Genomic DNA, 13,492 nt, shown 5'->3' with positions numbered 1-13,492 from the left:
CCCCCCCCCCCCCCTCGACCCGCCATTATGGTCCAGACCACAACTTCCACTCAGACTGTCTCTGTCTTTCTACACTTCTGAGAAAAAAAAAAAAAATCTAAATCAGAGGAAAAAAAAACGTTTTAGTTTTTACTCTGCTGACACATTTAAACTACAAATTTACACTATTTTTTGCAGGTTTTAGACAATTAATTTTAGTCAAGGCAGCTGCTGGTTTCACGTCATTTAACTGGCAACATGTTCCAGATAGATAATCCATCACAGTAAGCATTTAATTAGTTCAATTAAAAATACAGCAGCGAATGAGCTGATAATGTCCTTTTATTAACAAAAACTAATTCCCTGCTCATGTTGATCTAAAAGGCCAGCAGTACAGGAAAGGTCAGAGGTCACCAAAATCATCAGCAGTCATCTTCTGCAAACACGCACGAACATCTACAGCAGATTTCATGGAAACCAGGAGAGTCGAGACACTTTGCTCTGCAACGGTTCAACATCATTTGAGCTGAACAACACTGGTTTAATACAGAATCTGGCACCAAACACCAGATATCAGTAGCTCTTGGCACTCAAACCCCATCATGGTTAGACCCTACTGTCTTTACCACACAGCATAAACACACACAGAGCTCCTCCTCGTGTTTATGCTTTTGTTCAAGACAGCTTTACAGCCACCTAACTCAGTCCAGAGTCCCTTCGTTTTTATTTGGGGGGTGTTTTTAATGGTCCGAGTCATGAAATCTGAACCTCTGCTCTCTCGCTGCTTCAAAGCTGTTGGCAAAGCAGAGCTAACGTGATCGTTAGGCTCACCAACGCCTGCCCGCCTCCACATCGTTCCACTAATCCACCAGAGAAACCCGAGGCAGCCTTTATGTCGGACATAACACGGAGAGGGACGGAGCTGCCAGACGCTTTATTTCAATGGAGACATTACGCTCAACGGAGAGCAGATCGTTGATGCAACAAGTCTCTGTGGAGCAAGGCACTAACACTGCCAAGAGGTTGGGGGTTCAATGCCCGCTGTGACCAACTGCACTAATAATGTGAACAGATGTGGAGCTGTAAGGTTTCAACCCCGAGAGGATCGATTCAAAGTTCAACTCCAGTCTGGTTGTTATGGATGTTGTAATTTAAGAACTCAGTGTTTTCACAAATTGCCCTGTAAGGGGTGTGGTTTAAGTGTGTGTGTGTGTGTGTGTGTTTGTGTGTGTGCGCGTGTGTGTGTGGCGGTATGACTCAGCTGTGCATGAAACAGTTGTGGGAACTGTAAGAGTCTGGAGACAGCGAGGGGAAAGGGACTGACGTCAACTCCCTCAGGCTGAACACAGAGGAGTGAATGAAACAGTGATTCAGGATCCCGTCATGATCCCTGACATGTTTTATTGTCCCTCTCTTGTTCTCTTTGCGCCGTTTCTGTCCACTGTGTTTAAAAACATTTTTTTTTTAAAAAGGGCCAACATCTTGACTCAATTTCTCACAATCAAATCTGCAAACAGACAAAAAAAAAAAGAGAAGTCTGCACAAAGACGCTCGTTCTCTCAGAAAAACCTCCCACAGTGGATGAACCCTTATTTCTTCTGGTTACTTTTTCTTGTAGAGAATTTCTGGACAGATTCAGAATCTTGTTTTCTTAGAATTTTGCCAGTTTAAGACTTAATATTCTATTGAGACAAAGTTCAGACGACATTCAACATGTGAGAACTCTGACCTCTTCATTTCGATAAATAAAAAGGGTAAAGAGTTTAAAAGTCTTAGAGTAAAGTATCTTCAAGTATTGATGATTATAACGATTCTCGAGAAAATTCAAACCACACAGCATTCCTGGAAATTGTCAGGTGTGGCATGAAGTATGTGCACTTACACGTCGGAATAGCATTAATTCACCATTTCTGTCTCCACTACTCATGTGTACTTTAATTACTCACATAACAGAATCTCAGATTTTCTTTCATTCCTGTGTTTAGAGTTTGAATTTAAAAGATAAACAAACCAATCACTACGCAACACCACACAAATGTCATGTAGAGCTTCCATACTTTAGGCCTTTAAAGGCCTCAAACTGAAATTGTAGCTCCAAAAGTCAGCGGCATGCAAAAGGAAACGTTCAATAAATGTAGTCACAGTAAAGTACCAATGAAAGTGGACAAAAATCAGAAACTGTGCTTCAGTAAAGCTGCTAGCTGCGTCTTCAGACATGTGTTGATTATAACTATTCTGGACATTTACAACCGTTTAGTTCGCCTGTTCTTGTGTTGGCTTGTAAACACTTGTATAAAGTTTTAAATTATCTTATAAAGGAAAGTCCGGTCGACTCGTCAAACAGTCTGTTTGAACAAAAGTTCTGCCTCTGATTCAATTCTACACATAGTGGTTTATAGATTTTTACTTTGTTGTGCTCTGCTTAAGAGCCTCCCAGGGTGTGTAGTTAGTTTGCAAGGAAACACACACACACACACACACACACACACACACGCACACACACACACACACACCTCAATTTTGGCATTTTGGCCGCAGCCATCTTGGTTTTTGGCCATCGCCATCATGTTTTTTTTGCAACCAGAAGTGAGAGGGTGGAGCTTAATATGACCGGAAAACTAGTAGGCGATCAAAACATTAAAATGATGGACAAGTACCAGACTGGTAGCAACCTGTCAATCACAAGGTAGCCCCGCCCTAAAGCATACCCTGCTTTATGGTCTGTTTGACTCTAAATGGACCATCATTTACTAAATGAACATCATGCTGTGTTGAAGAAGACTTGAAACTAGAGATTGAGACCATAAACTCATGTTTACAATGTTTACTGAGGTAATAAATCAAGTGAGAATTCAAGTTTAAGGCACTTCTGCATTAGCTTCACTTTTCAGATCCGGAGGTCTGACTGAACCTTTCAGATTGGGTTTCTTTTGTAAATTAAAATACGCATTTCAGGTTCAAGTTTATCAGCTGCAGGGTCCAAAACTTTGGACATTTCTGGCTCCTCGACTGATAAAGATTCAAGAACAGTCCGACATTTCAATATGTAATAAACAGCGTTTAGCGGTCGCTAGTGGCGCTTTAGACTTCTATTCTTAACATAATAATTTGCTGTTTTATCTCTCCGTTATGCCCAGCACTGTTTCTATTATTTCTAATGATATCTACAGAGTTTCTCCATCGAGATTCATTAAAACTCTTAATAATCTAAACTTGAGTGTTGAGGCCAGCTGACCTGAAGCCAGATCATCAAACTCTAAATCTAAACCCACAGCAGAGACCGCCGTACATACCACGAATTCTCGTCCCAGAGTGTGTGTTTATAAGTGTGTGTGTGTGTGTGTAATGAAGTTTGGGGAGTGTAATGACTACCACATGCTGCTGTGTGTCGACCTGAGTGTTTGTGTCAAGAGTTAGTTTCCAGTCTGACTCATGAGATAATGGCTGCATTTTGAAGTGTGTGCATCTCCAAAGCCACATGATGAAGAACAACACAATGTAGACCTTCAGCAGCTGACATTATTGTTGAGTCTGCTGCCAGAGGATTTGGTGGCATTTCTAAACTGACTAGCGCTCGTTCTTATGACTCGATTCGGTCCGGTTTGGGTGGTCTGTCGTTTCCAAACAAAGTTGCAAATGCACCGCTCCGAGTTCAGGCTGGTCCACTGTTCCCAAACGGACCAGTAGGTCGTGTTGACAGGAAAAGTACTGCTTAGGATGCCGTTTCTCTGCTTCGGTTTTGGGTTGAACGTCTGCGGTGTTGCTCACAAGCCGCTGGGATCCTGAAACCTGGAAGAAGGCCCCGTGGGAGAGCGGACTGCGGGCCGCCAAGCCACGATATGCACAACACACCAACATCCTCTCAGCAGAAATGTAAATGAGTTTGACACCAACTGCATTGTCTTGGCGGAAGGAATGTGGTTTTATGAATGAGTTGTGGTTCAAAAAATAGTTAAATAGTAAAGGTCCAAAGTCACAAAAATGAAAATTAACATTACAAGCTCAGAGCTCGGTCCGGCAGTAAGCAGGGTGGTCTGGTGGTTTGGGAAACGCATTATTAGTGAAAAGTCAGCAGCTCAGTCGGTACAATATGTCCATTATCGACAAGTCCAGTCAATCATGACGTGAACGTAGGATTAGGTCAGAGTCACTGCTCCAGCCTCAACCACAACGTCTCCTTTTTACATTTCTACTTCTACACCTGTTCAGTATACAACATGTAACATGTAGGTATCAATGGAATAATATCGTGAGGAAGCCATATATCGAGATATTGGGATACGCAATTGTATTTTCTAAATTGATAATAAAACGCACATACTAACTCAAATTTCTCATAAAATCTGAATTGATTGATTGTTCCCGGTGTAGTTAAATCAAACTATTGTCTTAATCTGATCATTCTGTTTTTGTTTGCATGCAGGTAAACATAGTCAGTGTTTGTCTGGAAATATATTCATTCTTTTCTCTATAATTTCACTTAAAACTGTTATGTTTAATTTGCAATTGCGTTCTTTGTAATGTTTTTAATTCATACAGAAGTATACAAACATAGGCTTTACCATCGTGTTATTTCATATAGACTACTTATTGATATATATATTGTTATTGAGATATGAGATTACCTATATTGGGGTAGAAGATTTTGACCACATGGCCCATCCATAGAAGGTGGTGTTTTCTTCTTTTTTGATTGTGCTAGGCTAACAGTTTCCCACTGCTTCCAGTCTTTGTGCTAAGCTAGGCTAAACACATCCTTGACCATCTGTACTGGACACACGGAGAAGAAACTGATTTAAATCTTCTCTGGAGAAGAATGTCGGACTGTTGCTTTAAGTATCTATAAAATGGACAGTTGAACTGATTTTAAATTACAGAATTAAACATATTTATGCAGGTCACACTGCACTTCAATTGAGCTTTTTATTCAACTAATAATCAGAAGAAAACCTCCATCAGAAAACCAAATAACAAAAACACATATTAAAGACCGCCTCATGTAACCACAGGGAAGGGAAAAGCTGCAGGAATGTGGAAAGGAAAGAAGAAGCATGGACCTAAAATGATTTAAAGCTGCTCTTACATGGCACCATAAAAACTGCTCATTATTCAGCTGTGTGTGTGTGTGTGTGTGTGTGTGTGTGTGTGTGTGTGTGTGTGTGTGTGTGTGTCCTCCTGACGAAAACAAACGCACCCTCCTCCTCCCTCTGAGAGACCAAACCAACAGATCAATATCAAATTAAAAAGGCAAACATGCTGCGATCTTTACTCCGTGTTTACTCTCTCGGAGGTGTGAGAATAATTACTGCTGCTGACGTGAAGTAGGAGTTTGGTCCAAAAGGAACTTTTTGGTTCATGAATTCAGAGAGAAACAGAACATTTCAGTCAGTCAGCAGTTATTTTCATTATCGATTAATCTGATGCCTCTCAGAGCCCAAAATGACGTCTTCACTTGTCATGTTTTGTGAGACCAAACGTCCAAAATACAAATATGTTTAATTTACCAACATAAAAGCAGCAAATCCTCACAGAGAGAAAGCTGGAACCAGGTAATGTTTTGATAATGGCTGAAAACTATTCAATGATTATCAAGATCATGTCCAGTTAATTGTTGCTTCTCTATAAAACTTAGACGACTATGACATTTTGGTAAATATGCACATTTGCATTCTTGCAGGGAGTTAGATGAGAAGACTGATACCTTCATGTCTGCCGGTAAACATGAAGCTACAGCCAGCGGCTGGTTAGCTCATCCTGGGGAGAGACCAGGGGCTGTTCACTCCACTTCATCCTCCAGTTTAAACCTAAAAAAACTAAATACGGATTAAACTGAGGCTCAGTTACTCTGTTGGGGAGTAAAAGCAAAATAAAATCTAAAAAGGCAGAGAAACCGAAGCCGACAAAAGTCATAGAAGACAAAACAGCCCGGACGAACCTAATAAAAGTGGGAAGAATTCAAACAAAGCCAAAGATGACAAAGGGAACCACAATCGGGAGAAATATACGTTCAGAAGCTTTTTAGCAGAGGAAGGTCTGCAGCTTCCTTCATCTCCATCTTCCTCTTCGCTTTGGCGAAATGGAGAAAGAGAGAAAAGGTCAACAGGACGCAGCGAGCTGGCTGAACCCTTCCAGTTTAAGTCGGTCTAAACCAGTCAAACACAACATGCATCCATATGTTCTGAGTCCCGAGTTGAAGGGATCCGCAGTATCTTAATGTCCTTGACCTCTGACCTCCTGCAGGCCTGGAGCAGACGGAGACGTCAGCGCTGTGGAGTGACGGGTGTTTGTGGGAACCTGCACATGTTCGTTACCTCCATCAAACGCGTACCGGAGACGCAGCAGGAGGAGAGCTGCACGTCTCTGATGTGGTGCTTCTGGAGATCTGCAGGTCAAAGGGTTACTTCACCCAAATAACGATATATATAAATAACAACTATAACTTCCTCACTTCCCTGTAGTATATATATAACATGCACATACTATTCCCCCTTCAATATTTATTTCTTTGCAATATTTATATTGTTAACAACTTTCAGAAGCACTTAACTTGTAAATAGATGTTTTATTTATGTTGTTGGTGCTTTTATATATATTTATTTTTTGTATATGCATTCTTATACAGCCCTGTCTTTACTTATTTGTTCAGCTCTGTTGTCCTTGTTCTTAGCTGTTGTGCTTATTTCTGTGTGAGTGATCACATACTCGGCCAATAAAGCTCTTAGAGTTACTATCTTTTAATTTGCAGTCTGTCTCAGGACAACTTGCAGTCTTAAGAAATCCTATAAAATATCACAAAATGCTCAATAAAACACGGTCGTAGAGCCGAATCTGCTGCTCTCACATAGTGTCTGAACATCATGCAGATCTCCTGTGTGGGATCACATTACATTCATACATTGAGCCAAAATAACAGGAAGAAGTTAGGAAAGCATGTCACACGTGTGGCAAACACTGAGAGTCAGTGAACGTCTGCAGGTGTGGAGGATGATCAATATCTGTAATTGTCTCTCTGGAGAACGAGTAATTGAATTCTGATTCAGCAAAACACAAGCTGCAGTGTAATTATGGAACCTTGTTAAGGAATTGATTTGGAAAATAAAGCAAATGCAGAAAAGTTTTATCAGCTTCAAACTGCTTTTCTAGTAAAACAAAACAGTTCGGCCTTGCTGACTGAACGCGTCTATGGATGGTGGTGCTGGTATTCATGGTCTCCAGAGGATGATTTGTAATGACTTTGGTGATCCTCTGGACTTTTCTATCCAGCGCCCCCAGTTAAAGTTTTCAAATATCTACTCGATGGATTGGTCCGACTTGGGTCGGCCGTGCATGGATGAACCCAGATAACTTCCGTCTAGCGCCGTCATTTCTTCACCACTACGTTCTCACAGAGGGTTTGACTCTTGTTGAAACAGTGTGCGTGCAAACAAGATGAACTCTCTAAAGTAAAGCTCTTTAATGAACTCAGCAATGGAGCTAAAAAATAAAGTTTGACTTCAGAGGATCCAGATCCTGAACTGAGAGTCTTGTTCAGAGACTTCATCAGATTGCAGGTTTAAAATCCGTCCACAGACCTCAGCTGGATCTTCAACAGAGAAGCAGCCTCCCTCCTAAACAGATCTGTAGAAAACAAAGTTACACGCTGAATTTCACGAGTGGATTTCTGAGTATTTTAGAGAAGGAAACATGTTTTTCATTCCTCCCTCATCCCCCCCACACACGAGTCACAGCCCAGTTGTTTCAGCCATTCGTCTCAGCCAAGTCCACGATCTGATGATTTCTTAAAACAAACCCGTATGGCTTCGTTTCCCTCTTAACTCACAGTGAAGGAAGAGAAACAGTATATTAAGTGGACCTTCTTTAACATGGGAGAGTCTGCGCTAAAGTTCAAAGGGTGACTAAAGGTTGTTTTTTTTCCCACACTTTGATGTCTCAGGACATTATTTTCGTCCTTCACATCTTCACTGCGGTTAAACGTTGAAAGAACAAAGAGATTCAGAGTAACTGGAAGTCTGCAATCAATCTGTAATTTGATCAAAATGACTTTTCCCAGAATACCTTTCATAAAATACATATTACTGAAAGCTGTTTCAACTTTTTAAAAAGCACACGGTGTACACTTTATAAGCTGACTTCAGTATTTTAAATCTCACACACACATCGTCCTGCTGCCTCAAATACTCACTAGAGCACCAATTGTGGATTAATCCGCCTCTGAAAGTAGTCCCCAACAAGTAGACAGAGACCACAGTTTTAAATGAAACTATATATTTGTGTTTTTAAAGATTGCCGTCCAATGGGCTCAGAGCTGAGAGCCACAGACAGGAAGTCAGACAGTATTGAGGGACGAACTAACATGTTTATGGACGGGAGATTTGTAGAAATTAATTTTACTCGCTCAGTGTGAAGGAGTTAAAACAGCATTTCCACCTTCATACAGGGAAGCTACATTTACAGAAGGCAGAGCTGCACAGCTGACTGTAAATGAAATGTATGGAGGTAAATACATCCGGCTCTTTTTTCTCCCTTTTAAAGGTTTTTTTGGGGAGTTCTTCCTGTACCAGTGTGAGGGTCCCGGGACAGAGGAGGTCGCATGTGTACAGATTGTAAAGCCAATACAAAATAAATTGAATTACTTGTTGGCAGATACATGCATTGTTGGTTTGAGTCTCGACATAATAATATAGAATTGACCCAGACTCATCTTTAACATTGTGTCTTTCATAAACACACGTGAGTGAATATTTTGGCAATACATTTTACAGCTTCATCATGTTTGTGTTGATATAATATTTAAATGTACATCATTTATTGGAAAGGGAAACTTTATTTCCTGTCAGCTGGCGAACACAAGAGATAAAGTTTGACCCTTTTTAAAATGTTCCAAACAGAGAGACAGTCTATATGCATTTACTGGTTTCTGCATTTGATTGATACTTTTGATCATTTTATTGGTTTATTGATTGATTCATAGTGGATCACACCTCACTCATCAACTAACCATTAAATTAAACAGAGAAAAAACACAAAATCTGTGGAACAAAGCAGCTTCTTCGCTGCAGTTTTATGATTCACCATTGAATATTCTAAGCCGGACTGAAGGGGACACAGTGGATCGTTCATCAGAGTTAATCAGTGGTAGTGTTGGTCTCAGTCCTCCGCTGTGTTCAACACAAGCTGCTTCCTGTCCTTGAATTGTATGAGAAGGTGACCGAGCGTCAGTCCAGTGTTTCCTCAGCAGGTTTCTGTTTGAGTGCGGCCTCAGAGCGCACGGCGCTCCTCATGGCTCTCTGCATCAGCCAGGTGGCCAGGTGGACGGTGACGAACGCACCGCCGGCGGCCCACAGCCAGTTCCTCCTGAGCCAGCTGTGAGGCTTCATACCGACACCTCTGCAGGGGGAAGAAGACACAGAAACCTGATTTATATGCAGGTTAAAGTAACAGGGCTCATACACGTTTTTACTCAGACTTTCCCAAGACTCTGAGGCAGATTTTCACAACAATACATTCTCTGAAACGTCTGTTTATGCATGAAATATAAGAATAAAAGGATGTGTGAGGTTACCCCACGCAGAGAACACAAACAGACCTACCCAAACGTTGAAGTATTGTTTAACTACAACGTGGTGATCTCAAACTTATGAGAGATGTTATACAGAATGGAGAAAGCAGGCAAATCAACTCAAACCATTAACACTTGATGGTCAGCAAACAGCAAGAAAAGAAACAAAAAGTAAAACATCCTATCGGCTAATCACAAAACTCCTCAGCCAGGTCTCTGTAAACACTTTTTATCAAATGACCACGATGTGTTCTCAATATATTATTTTCTGGGATTTGGGTGTTTCTATAATCTGGAGTACTGTGATCGCCATCTTGTGGCTGTTTGCTGACCAGCAGGTGATAATGATCTGAGTTGATTGCTGCCTGCTTGTCTCTTTCCCTCGGTCCCTTACAGATCGATACGGTGCCTTAGAGAGCAATAAACTGTTTATCTGGAGCCTAACAGAGTGCAGACCTCCTTTTATCTTCTGCAGTTTAATGTAGTTTGTCTCGCATTAGAGCAAGTTATACAGGAGACAGAACCATGATGATCATTAATTCCCTTTTCTTTTCTTTTATTATTAGAGATTACACTATGATAACTTTCTCTTCATTTTCTGTTTCAATAGTTGTAATTTTAGTTTGATTATTTATTTATATTTTTTGTTTATTTATTAAGAAAACATCCAGTGTGTCTTGCTCTGTGGTATTTGTTTTGAAGCCTCTGACCCACGTTTGTATGTATTTATGAGCCTGATGGAGAAACGCATTGAAAATAAAAAGCTCCGTGGTTAGATGTTTGCATGATGAGTCGACGGTCTCTACACACACTTGATGTTGCTCAGAAAACCCTAAATCGCTGCTAATGTTCGAGTCACACGTCTGATTTACGCGTCAGTCCACCTGAGCGGCTTTATAGATGGTTGTTTCACGGTTGGTGGTCAACAGTGGGCAGCAAGGACCCGAGCTGTTTTTTGCCGGCTGATTTATGCGTCACGGCCTTCAACGTGGCGGAAGTGAACACCTTCACTGACCGTGGGAGCAGAGACGTTTGGGTTATTTACATAGTGTGTGTGGAAGGTATTCAGTCTCAAAACACTTTTCTGAAATCCACAAACGTCAACCATCACCAGCAGACACATTCAAAGTGAACACTGTTTGAACACAGTATTACACTTGTTGTGTAAAACCTGCATTCAATTTGTATTGATGGAGAGAATTAAGGGGTTTTCCCATTTGCCTCAAAATGAAGGGTTTTCTTGGAGCGTCATCTAGTGGACAGAAGAGGAACTGCAGCTGAACACACCTCAGCCGTGGTGGTGGTTGATTAGCTGAGCACAGGAAACCAGCTGCAGGTGCTGCAGGGCGAAACACAGTTTACTACCTCGGTTTGAGTTACTTGCTCCTGGCAGCAGCCGGAGGAGCGACAGGCGGAGAGACGTAAGCGACGATGCCGGGCTCGGGAATGTACTCCTCTCTGACTTTGTGTAGCTGTGGGTTTGCCTTCAGATTATACCAGCCCCAGTGGATCAGCCCCAGACTCGTTCCCATCACAATCAAGACTTTGTAGCCGTGCCAGAACTCCCGCAGACCCATGACTGACAGGCAGGGAGCTGGGAAACAGGAAGGACGAACGTCAGCTCTCCATTCATAGATCGGATTCTATCGGCGTCATTTCAGCCAAAAATACCAATGAACCAAACAAATACGATGGAAAAAAGGAGATGAGATTTATTGTATTTATTTAGTTTTCTTGGTATCGCACAGATGTTTTGTGATTCACTTTATTGTCATTTTACGATCTTGAACGAAGTGTCGAAACCATTTTATTCTGATTACACGCTTACTGGTTTAAGAGCTGAAGCGATTAATTAATTAAGCAAAACAACAAATCAGCAACTGTTTTCATTCAACTTAGCGCCTGAGTCATTTTTCTTACATATAAAACAAATCTTCTCTGCTCCCAGCTTCTCCAATTTGAGAATTTACTTTTTTTATAATTTTAAATTACCTTTTTAATATTCTTGCAAATGGAGTCTTTGGACTGAAAATGTCACCTTCAGTAAAACTGGAAACCTTGTGATGGACATGTTTCACTATTCTGTTGCATAGAAGAAGAAGAATCTGATTAACTGGTAGTGAGAATAATTGGTAGGTTGTAGCCCTAAACTGGGGTCCTATATGTGGGGGTCTGGGAAATTAAGATGAACACTGATGTTTTATAGACTAATTATTCCACATCAATTTGACTGATTTGTTGAACTGTATGCTGACAGGTGTTTCTATTATTTCGCCCACCCCATGTATATAAAGGAGGGCAGACAGTCACACAACAGCAGCACAACCTACACACTGAACATCATAACCTTCATGTTGTATCAGTGGTGGAATACAACTTAGACTTACACAAGTACGGTACTTCTGTAACATTTTGAGGTAATATACATGAGTATTTCCATGTATTGCTATTACATATATTGTACTATTTACTTCACTACATTTATCTGTATTTGTACTTTTACTTCAGTGAATTATCTGAACACTGGCATTAGACTGCAGTAGCTAGGTGTACCTAATACACTGAGTGTAACATCACAATATAAACGCTTGTGAGCATGTTAAAGAAGTCCTGGCAGCGTAAACTAGCTAACATTATCATTTAATACCACACCTAAACAAACTAAACAATGACCGGCGACTCAGCAGTTAGCTAACCTGCTAACAGTTGTGTAAGCTAGCAAAGCTAACAGTGGCATGATGCTAGCAGACTGTTAGCTGCCCACTCGGACCCGTTGGTCGTCTATTTACACAGCTGAGCAGCAGAAATCAAACTTTAAACAAACATTAAAATCATAAACGAACCTGTGTTGATATAATTGAGCCGCTCTCACCTTCAGAGATCAGCTGTTTCCCCTGTTCAGAGCATGATGTACAGATAAAGGCGGCCGACTAGCTGCCTGAACAATTTGATGAGCGGCGTTCAGCGAGGGTTAGCTTAACTGTTCTCAAACTATGTTATAAATTACGAAGCATGTTTATTACTATATATATTATTTATTATACATGGGACACTTGATCAAATATCAATTCGAACAAAGCGTTAAACATGTTGGTGATTTTATGACGTTTTACAGTCAGGCATCAGCGTAGGCGTCCATAGGGGTCACGTGACTTTTTAAGCTTTGTACAATTTCACAAATTGTCAATAAGAAACAGAAAAATGCACACATTCAAACTAACATGCCAGGGGCAACCGCAGAGGATTAAAAAAACAAAAACAGAAACAAATGAATAAAAATTAAAAATAGAAAAACGTAAATGAATAATATATAGATAAAAAGGGGGACACTAAGGCACAAACTCTCATCGTGTAATTACATACATCACAGGCAATGCATGCCATTACTCTTCTCATGTCCTTTTTGTTGTTACAGTATTTAATAGTTTATAAATACAGTTCAAACTCTTTGTATAAAACACAAAAAAATAGATCTTTGACTTGTAAACTTACACTTATGTACTTACAATTTGGCTAGAATAATCAATAGATTTAACATTTACGCCCCATCCTCAAATTTTCTGCCATAGCTACGTTTTTGGAGAATTTTGCCTTGAGAATTGTCATTATATTATATATTGCTCAAAGGTTCAATCACGGTTCAGTGTTGAATATAATGTAACTTTATACTTCTACTCCACTTCATCTCAGAGGAAATATTGTACTTTTTACTCCAATACATTTAGAACAGAACTGATGCTAGGTACCTGCCACCTTGTATTGGTACAAATATACAAAACATATAATAAAAATGAATGTGTGTCTGGAGGGGATGTTTTATTGTAGACTCAGTCTGGTCTGAATCCTGTTTGCGTCACTGAAAAGCATCATGGGAAGTGTGGTACTTACTCTGAATTTATTCAATCCAAATGTAAATAAAAACAAAAAACAACTGGAGTGAAAGTATTAAGGCTC

The 13,492-nt window shown here is 40.4% G+C and overlaps 2 protein-coding genes across 4 annotated transcripts; both read right to left on the bottom strand.

Annotated features, from left to right (window-relative positions):
• Positions 1-8,885: 8,885 nt before the first annotated feature.
• LOC142949826 (uncharacterized) lies at positions 8,886-9,356 on the bottom strand. The gene has a single exon (XM_076091670.1). The coding sequence runs from the start codon at positions 9,354-9,356 to the stop codon at positions 9,195-9,197; it is 162 nt and encodes a 53-aa protein (XP_075947785.1). The 3' UTR covers positions 8,886-9,194.
• A 1,558-nt stretch (positions 9,357-10,914) lies between these two features.
• LOC142949825 (uncharacterized) lies at positions 10,915-12,524 on the bottom strand. 3 transcript variants are annotated; one of them, XM_076091668.1, is made up of 2 exons: positions 12,411-12,524; positions 10,915-11,132 (listed from the first exon to the last, which is right to left on the bottom strand). In XM_076091668.1, the coding sequence occupies exon 2, from the start codon at positions 11,113-11,115 to the stop codon at positions 10,915-10,917; it is 201 nt and encodes a 66-aa protein (XP_075947783.1). In that variant the 5' UTR covers positions 11,116-11,132; positions 12,411-12,524. The 3 variants fall into 3 exon arrangements, with proteins under 3 accessions (XP_075947783.1, XP_075947782.1, XP_075947784.1); XM_076091667.1 differs by having other exon boundaries at positions 12,382-12,459; XM_076091669.1 differs by lacking the exon at positions 12,411-12,524 and adding an exon at positions 11,531-11,808.
• Between the last annotated feature and the right edge of the window lie 968 nt (positions 12,525-13,492).

Source organism: Anarhichas minor, unplaced genomic scaffold (assembly GCF_050575085.1).
Source record: "Anarhichas minor isolate MPS153535 unplaced genomic scaffold, ASM5057508v1 ptg000014l, whole genome shotgun sequence".
NCBI lineage: Eukaryota > Metazoa > Chordata > Actinopteri > Perciformes > Anarhichadidae > Anarhichas > Anarhichas minor.
The sequence above is the reverse complement of the archived record's forward strand: the minus strand, read 5'-3'. Positions and strand labels throughout refer to the sequence as shown.

What these genes read in the sequence shown, in the direction of transcription:
- LOC142949826 (XM_076091670.1), bottom strand. Translation starts at nt 9,356, where the DNA reads ATGAAGCCTCACAGCTGGCTCAGGAGGAACTGGCTGTGGGCCGCCGGC.
- LOC142949825 (XM_076091668.1), bottom strand. Translation starts at nt 11,115, where the DNA reads ATGGGTCTGCGGGAGTTCTGGCACGGCTACAAAGTCTTGATTGTGATG.